The 19,737-nt window shown below is 42.3% G+C and overlaps 1 protein-coding gene across 2 annotated transcripts in view; it reads left to right on the top strand.

Moving 5' to 3' along the window:
• Positions 1 to 19,737, top strand: part of LOC137383791 (transcription factor E2F3-like) — a 62,052-nt gene that overhangs the window by 19,922 nt on the left and 22,393 nt on the right. Inside the window, exons 1-3 of one of the 2 annotated variants that reach the window (XM_068057013.1) lie at positions 4,953 to 5,015; positions 5,645 to 5,756; positions 16,984 to 17,203. In XM_068057013.1, coding sequence (XP_067913114.1) covers positions 4,980 to 5,015; positions 5,645 to 5,756; positions 16,984 to 17,203 — 368 coding nt within the window. In that variant the 5' untranslated portion in view covers positions 4,953 to 4,979. Of the gene's footprint in view, positions 1 to 4,952; positions 5,016 to 5,644; positions 5,757 to 16,983; positions 17,204 to 19,737 lie in introns of those variants that run through there. The other variant, XM_068057006.1, reaches the window with a different exon arrangement.

Genomic DNA, 19,737 nt, shown 5'->3' with positions numbered 1-19,737 from the left:
CTAACTAACTTGATTGATTTTTTTTTGAGGAGGTGACTAGATGTGTAGATGAGGGTAAAGCAGTTGATGTAGTCTACATGGATTTCAGTAAGGCTTTTGATAAGATCCCGCATGGGAGATTGGTTAAGAAGGTAAGAGCCCATGGGATCCAGGGCAATTTGGCAAATTGGATCCAAAATTGGCTTGGTGGTAGGAAACAGAGGGTGATGGTCGAGGGTTGTTTTTGCAAGTGGAAGCCTGTGACCAGTGACCTTGCTATTTGTAATGTACATTAATGATTTAGACATGAATATGGGAGGTATGATAAGTAAGTTCACAGATGAAATGAAAATTGGTGTCGTAAATAGTGTGAAGGAAAGCCTTAGATTACAGGACGATATAGATGGGCGGAGCTGTGGCAAATGGAATTTATCCTGAGAAGTGTGAGATGATGCATTTTGGGAGGACTAACGAGGCAAGGGAATATACAATGGATGGTAGGACCCGAGGAAGTAGTGTGTCAGAGGGACCTTGGTGTACTTTTATTTCTTGGGGTTCATGCGTCTTCAGTCAATTTTTGGAGTTCCGTGAGAAAGAGATGGGAGCAGACAGGAGAGGCTGTGGCGAGCCAGCCAGGAAATCTTTTCAATCCAGGAGCCAACCGCTTTCTGTCAATTCAAACAGTTTAAAAAGTGTACAATTGCCAGTTAGTTATGTGACTAATTGGTCTGACCACCTCTGTTTGTGAATTGAATTGGAGCAGGGAATAGCTCCTTTGTCTACAAGCACTGTCTTTCCAGTCAGGGGCCTGGGAACCCCTTGTAACAGGCCTTCTCTTCCCAGAAACAATTTGAATTTAATGTCTATGTGGCGAAAGTAATGTGCCTCATTGTTGGCAAGTGGGGGCCTGCTAGAGAATAAAGCATATTGTTGGTGTACAAGACCTTGGTTAGGCCTCAGTTACAATACTGTGTCCAGTTTCAGTCGTCTTGCGTGATGGGTGGTGGTGAGGTTTTGCTAAGGGTGAAGTGGAAGGCTATAAGGTTAATGTCCAGTTTAAAACATCTTTCTTGCCAAGATAAACTTGGGAACATGGGAAATGAGAGCAGCAGTAGGGCATTCAGCCCATTGAGCCTGCTTTGCCATTCAAACCGATCATGGCTGGTCATCTACCTTTTGCCATTTTCCCCCACTGTCCCCATATCACTTGATGTCATTAGTATCCAGAAATCTATTGACTTCTGTCTTTAACATGTTCAATGATGGAGCTTCCACAGCCCTCTGGGGTAGAGAATTCCAAAGATTCACCACCCTCTGAGTAAAGAAATTCCTCCTTATCTCAGTCTTAAATGGCCTACCCCTTATTCTGAGACTGTCTTCTGGTTTTAGGCTTGCCAGCTGGAGGAAACATCCTATCCACATCTACCCTAACATGCCCTGTAAGAATTCTGTATGTTTCAATGAGATCACTTCTCATTCTTTGAAACTCTAGAGAATACAGGCCCAGTTTCTGCAATCTCTCTTCATAAGACAATCCTACCATCCCAGGAATTAGTCTGGTGAACCTCCATTGCACTTCCTCTATGGCAAGTATATCCTTCCTTAGATAAGGAGACAAAACTGTACTCCAGGTGTGGTCTCACCAAGGGTCTATACAATTGCAGCAAGACATCTTTACTTCTGTACTCAAAACCTCTTGCAATAAAGGCCAACATACCATTTGCCTTCCTATGCTGCACCTGCATGCCAGCTTTGTGATTCATGAACAAGGACATCCAGGTCTCTGGACATCAACACTTCCCAACCTCTCGCCATTTAAGACATATTCTTGCCTTTTTGTTTACCAAAGTGGATCACTTCATACTTATTCACATTATATTCCATCTGCTATGTTCTTGCCCATTCACTTAGCCTGTCCAAATCCCCTTGAAGCCTTCTTGCATCTTCCTCACAACTTGCGTTCCCACCCAGTTTTTAGTCTTGAAGAGCTGATTTCTACAGTTTAGAAAAGTGTAGACTTTGGAGTGATTTGTTTAAGATTTATATGATGATGAAAGGACCAGATCTTGTTTGTGTAGGCAGTTTGTTCCAATAAATAGGTTTGGTTGGCCTGGGGTTACAGGCTTAAGCTGTGTAAAGGCAAACCGGTGTTATATGCTTAGAGGTGATGGAGAATAGTAGACCTGTGGAATGTGGATAAATAAATCTTTTCCTATCCATTTTTCTTATGTTTGTTTTCCATATACATCAAATTGTTTTGAGGGATAAATTTTAGTATGGAAAAATCAGCAGCATTTTGGCAACTGAACCAGTTGCTTTTTTCCAAATAGTGCCGTGGGATATTTTATGTCCACCTGAACTTAACGTCAAACCTTGTGTTTTCTATGGAGTGGGTCCCTTAGTTAAGCTAAAGAATATCTTGCTGAGCTGTAGCCATGATATTGGTTAACTTTCCCATGTCGTCTTGAAATGGATCATCTGCAACTGAGCTACATGAAGTAATCAATACTTTCACTGTTGATTTTGCCGCAACTGGGGACTTGCTGTCTGGTCTCTGTTCTGACTCCTGGTCTACAAAATGTATTCTGAAGAATTGTATGTGGCAAAGATCAGATGATTTCACATTGCAGCCATTGTCGAGGAAGTGGAGTTGACTCTTACTTCAAACTGCAAAACCTATTGGATAGCTTTCAGATAAAATTTTGGATAAGCCAATATATTGGAAATTGATATCAATGCAATTGTGGATTTATATAGAAATATTAACATAGGAAAAACATCAAGGACATAAAGGACAACAAAAATTCACAACTTGTGAAAGGCATTCTGAGCTTGGTGTGGGGGAGGCAAGACAAAGCACATCTCTAACTAGAGAGAACCGTTCGTTTTGGGAGAAGCGACCAGTTCAGTTGCCAAAATACTGCTGATTTTTCTATACTAAAATACATCTGCAGTTCTCCTGTTTTTATATGTAAATGCTTACAAGCTTTCAATTCCCAAGCTATCTGTTTGAGGGAGGCAAACAATTGGATATTTTAAGTTTGGTGTCGAAAGCAATTGAACCTATCTGAAGTTTAAATGTTTTGAGAGCTGTCTAAATGGTGAAATTAATAACTTCGTTGTCTGCCAAGTGGTGGGAAAAGCTCCTTTGATCTGATGTGTTTTAGCATGCTTGGGGTAGGAAAGTCCTGTTGATATTCCCCACCCATTTCCCCCCCCCAAATTTCCCTGCTCCAACTTTGAGTTTTTATGCTATGATGGTGAAATAGAACTCTGAAGCCAAGAAGCACTCAATACTTTCATCAAGGTGTCTAGGGTTTGAAAATATTGGGCTTTTTAAAAATTAATTTTCAGAGCATTTGAAAGATTGAGATTCCTCTGGTGTTGCTTAGGATGAGTCAGGGGATGCTGAAGTGTGATGGGTAGTAAGTGTGCTGCACACAGGAAGTGTCAGCTACATGCAAAAATGTTAATATATTTCCAGCTACAGCTTGAGCATTTAGATTAGATTAGAGATACAGCACTGAAACAGGCCCTTCGGCCCACCGAGTCTGTGCCGAACATCAACCACCCATTTATACTAATCCTACACTAATCCCATATTCCTACCAAACATCCCCACCTGTCCCTATATTTCCCTACCACCTACCTATACTAGTGACAATTTATAATGGCCAATTTACCTATCAACCTGCAAGTCTTTTGGCTTCTGATTATCTGCTGTATTATTTTTTCTTCTATATAAGAAGCAAAGAAATACAACGTAGTTTTAGCCTGAATAATAGTTTGACCGTGTGATTATTTTCATTTTCAGAAGCAGGCCAGTGTGAATGATGTGCAACTTCAGGTGTGAAATATTGCGATTAAAACCCTGTGGCATGATAATGCTTGTTCACAGCACTCGTGGGTTGAGAGTTTTTGATGATGAAAACAAGCATCTGCAGCCAGAAACTGCACTACGCTCTGAACATGAACTAGAGCCTGATATGTAATAGTGCCTGCTCTTACAATTGAATTATTTTTCATTTGGTCAGAGATAGTTTTTAAGGAACATCTTAAAGGAGGAGAGGGGAGGGGTATAGAAGCAGAGAACTTTCGGGAGGGAATTCCAGAGCTTAAGCATTGCCACCAGTGGTGGAGTGATGAAAATTGAGGATACACAGGAGGCCAGAATTGGATAATTGCAGAGTTCTTGGAGGTTTGTAGGGCTGGAGAAGGATAAAGAGATGGAGAGGGGTGGGACCGTGGAAAGATGAAAACCGGATAGGGAATGATTACTGTTTGTGCTAGAGATGTGTACATGTTGCTTCTGTACATGTCTTCTGTCCATCATGCATTGTATATTTGACAAATATTGAACGCTCCATTAAAAGACATTAGTCTGCATGTGTGTGTGTTTATATATAAACTTTTTCTACAAATTTATTTCTGGAAGGAACCTGAGACATTGTGATGTATTAATGATAGATGTTATCTGCGAGATCATGAAAACTGGTGTATCCCGAGCTTCAGGTTGTCGCTTACCCCTAGAGAAGAAAGTCTTTTACAAGAAGAGCAAGGTCAAACTCGCTTCATGAGAAGTTCATCTTCTGTCTGTCTCTCACTTGTTCAGCTGTGGTATCTTTCACCACCTCACCCTGCCCTTGCCCCGCACCCCACCCCCCCCCCCCACCCCACAAGCTTCCAAACTGGCATTTGAAGCTGTTTGGGAAAGTTCTCGTCACTTTCAATATTAGTGTTGAGTGTGTACTTCTTTGCAAACTCATTCTAATCAAATGTTAGAAAAATCTGGTCGTTTATTATTGGTTGCTGTGCCTGATCCCCAGTGGCTTCTGTTAGGTTATAGTGTCTTCTGCTTTAATCAATCATTATTCTAAATCCAAAATTGAACTTGCAAGCTAAGATGTTAATAGTTAATGCAGTTGAACCCAGTTGTAATAAATCTGGGCTTGGCTGAATTTTCATTGTCAGCGAAGGAATGCATTACTGACTGAGTTCCCATGAGGTTGCAGTACAATAACCAGGTTGGACTGTCGGTGAGTTTACAGCACATGTACAAATTGGAATCTTCAGTGTACTCTTAGAACCTGCAGCTGTGATTCTACCTTGGTTCATGCTCATTAGCTTATTGTTTGGTCTCTTGAATTCTAATAAATGATACCGTCTAATTGCTAACCCGCGAATGCTGTTGAGTTTTGCATGGCAGGGAAAGTTCTGTGTCGTTACATGTTGAGTTTGGAATTTTGAATTTGTGAACCCATAGTCATTCAGCTTGAGCTTTATCCTCATGCTTTTGAAAAGTAGCTCTGTAGAAGTCTACTTTGGAAAGTTTTAAAAAAAATTTACTTTGACATAATTTTTCCATCTCTTGCTCTACTGTCTAGTATTTATCTATCTGTTTCATTTTTATTCTGCATCTGAAGCTGCAGGCAACCAGTCAGGACTATTCCTGATTGAAATGCTTGGTGACAAATTAAAGGGTAACTCCTGCTTTTTTTTTTTCCTCTCCTTTGCGTGTGTCCTCAATGCTTTGCTTTCCGACTGGTCTAGTGCACTGAGCTAATAAACCTGTATCAAACTGCCTTATTGCATGTGTCACCTTTTAAAGAGAATTGATGTAAAATGAGTTGATTGGAAGGATCATGGTTTATTTTTCATTGCACAGGCAAAGAGGAGACTGGAGTTGGAAGAAAGTGATCATCAGTATCTGGCTGCTGATGTGTGTACTCCAAAAGGAAAAGGAAGGGGTACAATGAGAAGCCCAAATAGTCCAAAAAGTAAGTGTGTTCTGATGTACTTTGAGTATTCATACCGGTACTAACTGGATAGAGTGCAGCTGTTGGTTACATTGAAGTTAGAGCTCACTTCTGGTGTGGTTGTGGAATTTCCAGTGGCTGCAGGAACTATCTCAGGTTATTGGAGAAAAAGTTTGCGATACTGTAATAAATTAACTAGTTGGCCTTGAAATTGCTCTCAACCTGATTTCACCTGTGACCTGGGGCACTGGCAGACTTCCTGTTCATTTGTTACTTCCTCCCCCACCCTTTTGTTCCCAACATTTTACTGTCAAATAAGTTTTGAACTTCATCTCATGGTAGTTTTTGTCGAAGTATTTTCTTCAGGCAGCGATAATTAAAAAGCTCCAAAGCTGATTCAAGTGATTGAAGTTGGAATAGCATATCCAGATGTTAATAAGTTCAAATCCAAACCTCTGTGGTTATGGGCTTGTTTGTTGTCATTAGGCTTCTCTCTGTTTTGAGCTATAGAAAATTACTGCTGCTTTGGCCATGCTTCAAGATTAATTTTTTGTTTTGGGCAGTGACGTCCAACAAATTATCAGTTATTTTTATTTTTGGAAGCTGAAAATATGAGCTGTTGATCTGGTAAAAATGCAGTCGCATTTTTAAACCCCTTTTACTTTGGTGACAATTCTACTTGAATATACAGGATAGCAAGGTGGGTTAATATAGGTTGGAAGTATGTGCATTTTATCACTAGGCGTGCAGTTCCGATACCATCTCTGGAAGCTAGCTAACAATCCGAGTTTGATTTGAAAGGTTCTGCAAAGATAGAAATTGGCAGTCTGAATCTTGTTCTCAATGATTGGGCAGTCCTGTTCCAAAATAGAATCCATGGGGATATGTGCTGGGTGCACTACTGTTCACCATTTACATAAACGATTTAAAACTAGATAAGTACATAAGTGAGAGAGGGAAAAAAGGATATGTGATCGTATTAGATGAAGTAAGGTGGGAGGAGCCTCATGTGGAGCATAAACACTGACAGATCAGTTGGATCAAATGGCCTGATTCTATGTTGTAAATTCAATCTAAAATAGATTCATTAGGATGAGTGGTGATATAGCAAATTTACATTGCATGGTCCCATAAATAGCAAATTAGGTGAATGAACCAGTTCACTGGGTCAAGGGACGATTATTGGTCAGGACGGCGAGAACTTGCCTCCCTTCAAATCATACTGTAGGAGTTTTATTTAGGTTCACCTAAACCAGCAAGTGGCACCTTTGTTTTTCAGAGGTGATGTTAAACCATCTTCAGCAGGATTTCCTCTTCAGGGTAATGGCCGTGAAAATTTGCGCTGTGCTTCTGTTACAACTGACATGGGAGGTCTTGATAGCGTATTAGTGTTTGATTTCCAGAATGAGCATTCTTCATGCAAAATTTACATGGGTTTCAAGAAATATAGTGAAATGTTAAAGGAGGAAAAATTGGCAGAATTTGCTCTGAAATATTTTCGCCGCATCTGGAATGAGCAAAATACAATTGAAAATGGCATAGATAAAAGGAATGTTGTGAATTAATTATCATAATCGCAGTTGGTTCCCATACAAATATTCTGCCAAATCAAATATATGGGCTGAGTGCCTATTAGCTGACCTGATTTCACAGGTGGCGTGTAGTGCGCTGACAGTCGTGGTAGGTGCATTGTCGTGTCTTGCTCATTATGCTTAGGTTGGACTAGATGCATTTGCGAATAAATTCCCAGTTATAAAATGAAGCGTTAAATATTGCACCTTGGAGTGGGAATACTTGAATTTTTGTTTCTAATGTATATTTTCTACAGGGTTTTTTGATATTCTTTGGCTGGCCCATGCTATGCAGCATCCTCAAGGATGACTGGCTTTTTGCCACCTTGCTCTGTAATCAGTGCTGGAATGTATTTGAGAGGTGCCTTGTGTGCCATCCCCACCACCCCTCCAGCTCTTCCTGTATCCACTGTGTCCCTTCCTACGATGTGCTGTCTGAGATGAGGAATTCACCATTGGGAATTAATTGCAAGCATGAATCTGCATCATATTACCTTTTGAGTTAGCATGCACTTGAAAAGGGTGAAATTAATTATTACAGTTACCTCGGGTAGTTTGTGTTTTTTGTAGTTTTAATATTCATTGGCACACTTCCCTTGTGAAAGCAACAGTGGAGAATCTTTAAAATAAAAGCAAAATACTGCGGATGCTGGAAATCTGAAACAAAAACAAGAAATGCTGGATTCACTCAGGTCTGGCAGCATCTGTGGAAAGAGAAGCAGAGTTAACGTTTCGGGTCAGTGACCCTTCTTCGGAACTAGCAGTTCCGAAGAAGAGTGGAGAATCTTTTACCCATACAAGATTTCGGTGTTGTCTGAGTTTATTACATGGCAATTAACTCTACTGAATTGGCTGGCTGGCTGGTACGCATGTTATTTTCCAGCAGTCAACCCAGCTTTAATTACGAACATATGAATTGGGAGTGATGATCAAAATTTTTACCCTTTTACTGAGAACAAAGTGACACTGATCACAGGAGGTGTCCTTGACTGTCCATTGGGACATCAGTCACTGGAGGAAGAGGTAAACTGGCAGTAACAGCAAGATACTGCACCAGTGCTTAACATTTCTGTTCTTTGAATCTGTGGATTGTTTTCAGGTAGTAATCTCATCCTGCCATTTAAATAATGTCATAATTTGTCTGTTGTCTCTTGAAACCTCAGTCACTTTTTGTTGTCCACTGTGCTCTTAGTTATCCATATTCAATTTCATAAAACGTTAAGAGTTCAAACATTGCCTTGCCCATACATATTGGATGAAATAAGCTGTTGTGGTTGCTAGTATACAGCAAATTAATGCAGTCTTCTAACCGTTCTGATTAGTAATTGGAAATGGACTAGTATTGTCGAGGGTGCTTTGCTAAAGGTGGGTTGAGGTATGTTAATTACATCCTCAGAAGAAAGTCAGTCATTTTCTTTGAAATAGCCTTCAGCAACCTACTTCAAAGCAGTTGACTCATAATGTTCATAGTTGATTGGTTTCAGAAATTATTTTACAAAACTTGCCCGCACATTTAACCTCTCTAGGTAAGATTATGCCCGACTAAATGTTCTGGTGGCCTTCAGACAGCTTTGAACCAGGGAACAAGCTCTCTCTTAGAATCTCAGGGTGTTGGGTAAGGATCTCCAGATATTGGTCAGTATTGTGATTTTTTTTTTTCCACTGATGTCAGATGGTGAAAGGTACAAGAAGTTTATACTATCATTTGGTTATTAATATTGCTTGGGAAGCCAAAACACAAAGCCAGTCTTAAAAGATGGGTTCGGTATTAGTAGGCAACCAAACTGTTACAGCTGAACATTTTTGACAAGTGATGGTGAATACTTCAATTATACTAGGAATTGGGTGCCTGTTCTGTGATTTGATTCAATTATCGAGTCCGATCGCTCACGAGGAGACTGTTCAGCCTATCGTGCTTGTGTCGCTCGTCTGTTCTTCCCTATAGCCCTGAAATTATTCCCCTTCAAGTATTTATCCAGTTCCCAATTAAGCTTGGCAACAGGTGCCAACGCCGAAAAAAACCACTCAGCGTCACTTGGCAGCTTCACATGCGGCACTTGTAACAGAACCTGCCTCTCAAGGATTGACCTTTTACACCCGTTAGCAAAAGTGCACCAAGAGAGGGCACCCCACCAAAATGGATTGTTTGCTGCGTGTCCATCATTTTTCATAGATGGAAGGATGCCAACGAATTGAACGTTATTATTGAATCTGCTTCCACCACCCTTTCAGGCAGTGCATTCCAGATCATATCTCAGCGTGTTAAAAGTATTTTCCCTCATCTTTCCTCTGACTGTCTTACCAATTAACTTAAACCTGTGTCCTCTGGTTACTGACCTTTCAACCAGAGGAAACTGTTTCTCATTATTTACGATATCAAATCCAAACTCTGTCAATGATTTTGACTGCCTCTATTAAATCTCCCACTAACCTTCTCTGTGCTGAGAAGAATCTCAACTTCTCTCGTCTCTCATGAAACTGAAGTCTCTTTGTCACTGGTACCATTCTAGTAAATCTCCTTTGCAACGTCTCCAAGGCCTGCCTAAATTCTGTCCATAATTGACAGTACTCCAGCTGAGACCGAATCAGTGATTTACAGAGGTTTAACGTAACTTTGTTGCTTTTGCATTCACTGCCTCTATTTATAAAGCCAATAATCCTGTATGCAATTTTTTTTAGCAGCCGTATCATTTTGTTTGCAAGATTTCTGTACGCAAACCCCCATGTATATGTTCCTGCATTCCTTTTAAAATTGTACCATTTTAGTTTATTTTGCCCCTCCTCATTCTTCCTTCCAAAATATATTACACTTCTCTGCATTAAATTTTATCTGCCATGTGGCTGCCCATTTCACGTGTCGGTTAACTTTCTACTATTCCCCTCACTGCTCACTCCATTTCCGAGCTTCGTGCCACCTCCCAAGTTTGAAGTTAGGCCTTGTAAACCCAAGTCTAGGCTGTTAATATATATCAAAAAGGGCAGTGCTCCTAATAATGGACCTGTGGAGAACGTCACTGTATATGTCCCTCCAGTCTCAAAAACACAACAGTTCACCGCTATTTGCTTTCTGTCCCTTAGCCAATTTTGTATCCATGAATTCACTGCATCTTTTTAATCCCATAGGCTTGAATTTTGCTAATAGGTCTATTTTGTGGTACTTCGTTCATGCCTTTTCAAACTCCATAATCACATCAACTGCACTACCCTCATCAACCCTCTCTAAGTTCTTTGATGAAGTAACAATCAAGTTAGTCAAATGTGATTTGCCTTCAACAAATTTGTTCTGTTTGCGATTTATTAACCAATATTTTTCCAAGTGACGATTAATTTTGTACTGCATTCTTGTGTCAAAGTTTCTCCATCACAAATGCTGGGCTGACTGACCTGTAGTTGCTGAATTTATCCTGCTCCCCCTTTTTTATCAAGAGTATGTCATGTGCAGTCCTCCAGACCATTGGCACGACCTCCAGATCTAAGGAGGATTGGTAGATTACGGCCAGAGTCTCTGCTATTTCCACCATTACTTCCCTCAGCAACATAGGATGTATTCCATTTGGCCGGGTGAGATCTACTTTGTGTGTTGCCAAATTTATAAGTACCTCTTATATCCCATCCAGTTTTCGTACCTCCTCTTCCTTTGCTGTGACATTGGTAGCATCCTCCTCTTTAGCAAAGACTAATGCAGAGTATTCATTTTGTATCATTGCCATGCCCTCTGCCTCCACAAGATCATCTTTTTGGCTCCTAGTCACCCCTGCATTTCCTTAGACTACCTTTTACTTTTATAAAACACTTTTGGGTTCCCTTCTATTGTTACCCACTAATCTATTCTCACTCTCTGTTTACCCCTCTAATTTGCTTTTTCAGTTCTCCGCTGTACTCTTTGTATTCAGCTTGGTTCTCTACTTAATTGTGAAACTGATAGTTATTCTCAGCCTACTTTTTCTGTTTCATTGAAAACTTCATATCTTTAGTCATTTTGGGATCTCTAGCTTTGGATGCCGTTTCTTACCCCCTTGTGGAAATGTCTAGTCTGCACCTGAACTATCTCCTTTCTGAAGGCTTCCCATTGCTCATTCACTGTTTTACCTGCCAATCTTTATCAATCCACCAGGGACAGATCTCTAACGCACTGAAATTAGCCCTCTCCAGTTGTGTTTTTTTTTTAGAACATTACAGCGCAGTACAGGCCCTTCGGCCCTTGATGTTGCGCCGACCTGTGAAACCATCTGACCTACACTATTCCATTTTCATCCATATGTCTATCCAATGACCACTTAAATGCCCTTAAAGTTGGCGAGTCTACTACTGTTGCAGGCAGGGCGTTCCACGCCCCTACTACTCTGAGTAAAGAAACTACCTCTGACATCTGTCCTATATCTATCACCCCTCAACTTAAAGCTATGTCCCCTCGTGTTTGCCATCACCATCCGAGGAAAAAGACTTTCACTATCCACCCTATCTAACCCTCTGATTATCTTATATGTCTCTATTAAGTCACCTCTCCTCCTCCTTCTCTCTAACGAAAACAACCTCAAGTCCCTCAGCCTTTCCTCGTAAGACCTTCCCTCCATACCAGGCAACATCCTAGTAAATCTCCTCTGCACCCTTTCCAAAGCTTCCACATCCTTCCAATAATGCGGTGACCAGAACTGCACGCAATACTCCAGGTGCGGTCTCACCAGTGTTTTGTACAGCTGCAGCATGACCTCGTGGCTCTGAAACTCGATCCCCCTACTAATAAAAGCTAACACACCATATGCCTTCTTAACAGCCCTATTAACCTGGGTGGCAACTTTCAGGGATTTATGTACCTGGACACCAAGATCTCTCTGCTCATCTACACTACCAAGAATCTTCCCATTAGCCCAGTACTCTGCATTCCTGTTACTCCTTCCAAAGTGAATCACCTTACACTTTTCCGCATTAAACTCCATTTGCCATCTCTCAGCCCAGCTCTGCAGCCTATCTATGTCCCTCTGTACCCTACAACATCCTTCAGCACTATCCACAACTCCACCGACCTTAGTGTCATCCGCAAATTTACTAACCCACCCTTCTACACCCTCTTCCAGGTCATTTATAAAAATGACAAACAGCAGTGGCCCCAAAACAGATCCTTGCGGTACACCACTAGTAACTAAACTCCAGGATGAACATTTGCCATCAACCACCACCCTCTGTCTTCTTTCAGCTAGCCAATTTCTGATCCAAAGCTCTAAATCACCTTCAACCCCATACTTCCGTATTTTCTGCAATAGCCTACCGTGGGGAACCTTATCAAACTCCTTACTGAAATCCATATACACCACATCCACTGCTTTACCCTCATCCGCCTGTTTGGTCACCTTCTCTAAAAACTCAATAAGGTTTGTGAGGCACGACCTACCCTTCACAAAACCGTGCTGACTATCGCTAATGAACTTATTCTTTTCAAGATGATTATAAATCCTATCTCTTATAACCTTTTCCAACATTTTACCCACAACCGAAGTAAGGCTCACAGGTCTATAATTACCAGGGCTGTCTCTCCTCCCCTTCTTGAACGAGGGGACAACATTTGCTATCCTCCAGTCTTCCGGCACTATTCCTGTCGACAATGACGACATAAAGATCAAGGACAAAGGCTCTGCAATCTCCTCCCTGGCTTCCCAGAGAATCCTAGGATAAATCCCATCTGGCCCAGGGGACTTATCTATTTTCACACTTTGCAAAATTGCTAACACCTCCTCCTTGTGAACCTCAATCCCATCTAGCCTAGTAGTCTGAATCTCAGTATTCTCCTCGACAACATTTTCTTTCTCTACTGTAAATACTGACGAAAAATATTCATTTAACGCTTCCCCTATCTCCTCTGATTCCACACACAACTTCTCACTACTATCCTTGATTGGCCCTAATTTAACTCTAGTCATTCTTTTATTCCTGATATACCTATAGAAAGCCTTAGGGTTTTCCTTGATCCTATCCGCCAATGACTTCTCGTGTCCTCTCCTTGCTCTTCTTAGCTCTCCCTTTAGATCCTTCCTGGCTAGCTTGTAACTCTCAAGCGCCCTAACTGAGCCTTCACGTCTCATCCTAACATAAGCCGCCTTCTTCCTCTTGACAAGCGCTTCAACTTCTTTAGTAAACCACGGCTCCCTCGCTCGACAACTTCCTCCCTGCCTGACAGGTACATACTTATCAAGGACACGCAGTAGCTGCTCCTTGAATAAGCTCCACATTTCGATTGTTCCCATCCCCTGCAGTTTCCTTCCCCATCCTACGCATCCTAAATCTTGCCTAATCGCATCATAATTTCCTTTCCCCCAGCTATAATTCTTGCCCTGCGGTATATACCTGTCCCTGCCCATCGCTAAGGTAAACCTAACCGAATTGTGATCACTATCACCAAAGTGCTCACCTACATCTAAATCTAACACCTGGCCGGGTTCATTACCCAGTACCAAATCCAATGTGGCATCGCCCCTGGTTGGCCTGTCTACATACTGTGTCAGAAAACCCTCCTGCACACACTGGACAAAAACTGACCCATCTAAAGTACTCGAACTATAGTATTTCCAGTCGATATTTGGAAAGTTAAAGTCCCCCATAACAACTACCCTGTTACTCTCGCCCCTGTCGAGAATCATCTTCGCTATCCTTTCCTCTACATCTCTGGAACTATTCGGAGGTCTATAGAAGACTCCCAACAGGGTGACCTCTCCTCTCCTGTTTCTAACCTCAGCCCATACTACCTCAGTAGACGAGTCCTCAAACGTCCTTTCTGCCGCTGTAATACTCTCCTTGATTAACAATGCCACACCCCCTCCTCTTTTACCATCTTCTCTGTTCTTATTGAAACATCTAAATCCCGGAACCTGCAACATCCATTCCTGCCCCTGCTCTACCCATGTCTCCGAAATGGCCACTACATCGAGATCCCAGGTACCAACCCATGCTGCAAGCTCACCCACCTTATTCCGGATGCTCCTGGCGTTGAAGTAGACACACTTTAAACCAAGCTCTTGCTTGCCAGTGCCCTCTTGTGTCCTTGTAACCTTATCCCTGACCTCACTACTCTCAACATCCTGTACACTGGAACTACAATTTAGGTTCCCATTCCCCTGCTGAATTAGTTTAAACCCCCCCCCGAAGAGCACTAGCAAATCTCCCCCCCCCTCAGGATATTGGTACCCCTCTGGTTCAGGTGAAGACCATCCTGTTTGTAGATGTCCCACCTACCCCAGAAAGAGCCCCAATTATCTTGGAAACCAAAACCCTCCCTCCTACACCATCCCTGCAGCCACGTGTTCAACTCCTCTCTCTCCCTATTCCTCGCTTCGCTATCACGTGGCACGGGCAACAACCCAGAGATAACAACTCTGTTTGTTCTCGCTCTAAGCTTCCACCCTAGCTCCCTGAATTTCTGCCTTAAATCCCCATCTTTCTTTCTACCTATGTCGTTGGTGCCTATGTGGACCACGACTTGGGGCTGCTCCCCCTCCCCCTTAAGGATCCCAAAAACACGATCCGAGACATCACGAACCCTAGCACCTGGGAGGCAAAACACCAACCGTGAGTCTCTCTCGTTCCCACAGAACCTCCTATCTGTTCCCCTAACTATGGAGTCCCCAATGACTAATGCTCTGCTCCTCTTCCCCCTTCCCTTCTGAGCAACAGGGACAGACTCTGTGCCAGAGACCTGTACCCCATTGCTTACCCCTGGTAAGTCGTCCCCCGCAACAGTATCCAAAACGGTATACCTGTTGTTGAGGGAAACGGCCACAGGGGATCCCTGCACTGCCTGCTGGTTCCCTCCCCTTCCCCTGACAGTAACCCATCTACCTACTTCTTTTACCTGAGGTGTCACTACCTCCCCATAACTCTTCTCAATAACCCCCTCCGCCTCTCGAATGATCCGAAGTTCATCCAGCTCCACTTCCCTAACGCGGTTCTCGAGGAGCTGGAGTTGGGTGCACTTCCCGCAGATGCAGTCAGCAGGGACACTCTTGGCGACCCTTACCTCCCACATTCTGCAGGAGGAACATACAACTGCCTTAACCTCCATTCCCACTATTCTAAATTCCCAACAAATCTACTGAAAAACCCCCAAAAAAAGGTAAAAACTTGTTAGCTTAGCAATCCGACGGACAGAACTTTTTAAATAAAAAACTTACCTTGTCAACACACCAGAGTCCTTTTTTTTGGTTAGAGGAGGAGGAGGAGGGTGGGTGGGAGACACTACATGTGTAGTGTCTCGGGTACAGCCACCGCCCAAATATATAGTTTTCACTTACCCAGCAGTCCCCTGGTCCTCCGAAAAGAAAAGGGGATTAACTTTTAACTTACACTGAAATGTGTTTTCTTTTGTTCGTTTGTTCCTGGCTGATCTGTGCATTCCTTCTGGAAGTGAGATATCTTTCCTGTTTGTTGCACTCCTGCTGAGAAGACCTTTGGCTGAGTGCAATGGAAATATTTTGCTCGAGAAATGACTGAAATTTTTGTTTGGGCCTGGTGTTTCTTAAATGGAATGCTGTCCTTCACCATGCATCTGCTGCAGTAGTTGTCAGCCTTGATAGCTTCTCCATTTTAAATTGCCCACAAGGAATTTAAGGGATATATGCTCTTTCTCCATCCTCTCTTCCCCATTTCAGTTCAGCTGAGTAGGTAAGAGATTCTTTGTGCTTTTCAGGGTAAAGGGAAAGTTGGCTTTATTGTGTTTTTCAAGATGTTGCAATGTGCATTTTGTTTCTCATAAGATGTGCATGTCTTTTTTTTTGTGGCTTTGTGAAATACCATGTCAGCATTGGTCTCTACTTTGGACCAGGACTGTGCCAACTTTTTGAGCTCAAAACTCCACTAAAATTCTCATGACAATGTATGGGTCTTGCATTGAGTTTGGCCTAATCCAGTTTCCAGTGGGCTGAAGCCAATGATGAAAAACACTGCCATTTGGTATTGTTCAAGTTGGAAAATGGATGGTTTTGGGAGATAGAATTGCCTCACATATATTGGGTTAGAGTAATGCTGCATTATTGTCAGAGCTCTAATTTTTGCTCATGCTCTTGGAGCTGACTTGCCAAAAACAGAAAGTTTTCTGTGTCTTGATACTGACATTCACCAATTTAATGATAGGAAAATGTCTGCTCATGAAAAGCTTAAGTGGCATGAGTTGGACTACTAAGTGTAAATTACACAGAGATGGTCAATTTTGTGATAGGTTAGATTTGTATTTTTTGTCTGTGGCGTAGGACCCAGGGCATGCATTAAATGTGTCCAGAATTTTTCAGTATTAATTTGACACATTTTAGGATTGATCCCTTTCGAGAACAGCACCCCCATAAGGGGATCTCCTTTCTACCACCCTCACACCCAAGATCAAATATAGTCTTGCCATATATGCACTTGGAACATTTTGGGTGAGAGCATCTTCGAGTTGAACATTTCCTTCACTGCCATTTGGAAACCTTTGCTTCCAGTCTGGGCGGCGGATGTCAATGCGTTTAAGGTTAGGAGATGCTGATTGGATGGACAACAGGAAGCTTCTCCAACCCTAGTTTGTTCGTGCTGAGTTATTACTGTTAAAGGCCAGTTAAATCTGCTGTTTTATTCAAAATGTTTGTGAACTGTGATTAAGTTTGTAATTCAAAATGATGCATGTCACTGAATATTCTTTACTTCCTTCCACAATTTAGCTCCCAGATCTCCATCAGAGAAGACTCGCTACAACACCTCACTAGTTCCCCTCACAAAGAACGTTGTTCAGCTCTTGAGCCAGTCTCCAGATGGAGTGTTGGACTTAAATCGAGCTGCAGAGGTCTTAAACGTGCCAAAGCGAAGGATCTATGACATCACCAATGTGTTGGAGGGTATTCATCTCATTGAGAAGAAATCCAAAAATAATGTTCAATGGATGTAAGTTATTTTTAAAATTCCCATTCCTTAAAATTTTCCATTCAACTTGGATGCCTGCTGTAACTTTTAAGTGGAACTCCACATTAGTCTACAGCAATGTGAATGCTTCAGGGAGTGGTAAACACGTGGACTGTGGCAACCTATGTTTTAATTTTTTTTCGTTTTCTATGATAAATTTGCTGTTCAAAATATTCATACTGTGTATAAAATCTATGTATCTTTTAATAAATAATATCCTTTGTTCCTTGTTCCACCGTAATGAGCTAGGGCCACCAAAACTTGTATTATGCTTAAAGGATCAATTTTTATCTATTTGTTAGTACATTGGAGGGGAAATTTATTTTCCTCAGTCAAAAGATAATCCCATTTCCTGTGGGATGGCATGCTGCGCCTAAAATTACCAAAGCATTCTCTGTAAAGCTTGCACCTTTGGCAAGAAACTAATAAGGGAGACATTCATGGGCAGTAACCCAGTCATTCTGACTAAAATCTCCACATACTTTCACACCTCCTGAGAGGAGAAAAATAGAACATGAATGTGTTTGCATCATTAACCTTGTTGCTGTGTTATGCCTCTTCCCTTGTCAGATAACCTGAGTGCACCTTTTCATTTGTTCAGTTTCTATATACAAAAGGAAATTCATGTAACCTTATAGGAGCAGGAGTAGGCCATATAGCCCCTTTGAGCCGCCTCTTCCATTCAGTGAGATGTTGACTTATCTGCAACATAAATCCATAAACCCACCTTTGCTCTATGTCCCTTGGTACCTTTTGGTTAACAGTCTATAATCTTTGTTTTGAAATTAACTCTTGATCTAGCATCAATTGCCATTTGAAGAGTTCTAAACGTCAACCATCCTTTGTATGAAGAATTGTTTGCTAGTTTCAGTCCTGAAAGGTCTGGCTCTATTTTTTTTAGACAATGCCCCCTAGTCCTAGACTCAACAAATTGTGGAAATAGTTTCTCCCAATCTACCTATCTGTTCTTAATATCTTGAAAACTTGGATCAATTTGCCCGTTAACCTTCCACATTCCAGCGAATACAACACCGAGTTGGTGTAATCCCTCCTTGTAATTTAACTCCCTGGAGTCCAGGTATCTATGCTCCAAGGCCAATACATCCTTCTTAAGGTGTGGTGCCCAGAACTGTTCACAGTACTCCAAGTGTGGTCTGACACTGTCTCACATTGCCCTCAAGGTTGAGAGTATGGGTTTTCAGCTGGTCTACATCCTCCTCCGAATGCAATGGTCTTATAATATGAGACCGGCCTCCTGTGAGCTTCCAATTCAATGTAGGCTTTGTTTTCCTTCAAGTAAAAGGTGTTGCTATGGGTACCTGCATGGGTCCTAGTTATACCTGTCTTTTTGTGTAATATGTTGAACATTCCTTGTTCCAGTCCTACTCAGGCCCCCTTCCCCAACTCTTTTTGCGGTACATTGATGACTGTATCTGTGCCATTTCCTGCTCCCGCTCTGAATTGGAAAACTTTATCAACTTTGCTTCCAATTTCCACCCTTCTCTCACCTTTTACATGGTCCATCCCTGACACTTCCCTTCTTTTCCTCGACTTCTCTGTCTCCATCTCTGGGGATAGGTTGTCTACTGATGCCCATTATATGCCCACCGACTTCCACGGCCATCTTGACTACACTTCACACCCTGCCTCCTGTAAGGACTCCATTCCGTTCTCCCAGTTTCTCTGTCTCTGGCGCATCTGCTCTAATGTTGCAATCTTCCATGACAGCGGTTCTGATATGTCTTCCTTTTTCCTCAACCAAGGATTCCCCCCCCCACTGTTGACAGGGCCCTCAACTGTGTTTAGCCCATTTCCTGCACCTCTACGCTCAACCCTTCCCCTCCCTCCCAGAACCACAACAGGGTTCCCCATGTCCTCACTTACCACCCCACCAGCCTCCACATCCAATGGATCATCCTCCACTATTTCTGCCACCTCCAGCATGATGCCACAACCAAATGCATCTTCCCCTCCCCTCCCCTGTCAGCATTCCGAAGGGATCGTTCCTTCTGCGGCACCCTGGTCCACTCCTCCATTACCCCTACACCTTGTCCCTTTCCCACGGCATCTTCCCATGCAATCACAGGCGGTGTAATACCTGCCCCTTTACCTCCTCTCGCCTCACTATCTACGGCCCCAAACACTCTTTTCAGGTGAAGCAGTGATTTACTTGTACTTTTAGTATACTGTATTCGCTGCTCACAATGTGGTCTCCTCTACATTGTGGAGACCAAACTAAGTTAGTCTGGAAGACAGAGCAAATATAGACTTCTTCAGGCACAAGCGAATAATGCAAAGCTGGGTCGCATCTATTTTAATGCAAGGAGTCTTACAAGTAAGGCAGATGAACTGAGGGCGTTAATTAACACATGGGAATATGATATTGCTATCAGAGACGTGGTTGAGGGAAGGGCAGGATTGGCAGCTCAATATTCCAGAGTATAGAATCTTCAGGTGTGACAGTAGGGGGTGGGGGGGGGGGGGGGTGGAAATGGTGTAAAAGAGGAGGTGGCATT

Source organism: Heterodontus francisci, chromosome 2 (genome assembly GCF_036365525.1).
Source record: "Heterodontus francisci isolate sHetFra1 chromosome 2, sHetFra1.hap1, whole genome shotgun sequence".
Classification (NCBI taxonomy): Eukaryota; Metazoa; Chordata; class Chondrichthyes; order Heterodontiformes; family Heterodontidae; genus Heterodontus; species Heterodontus francisci.
This window is presented reverse-complemented; position numbering and strand designations above follow the sequence as displayed.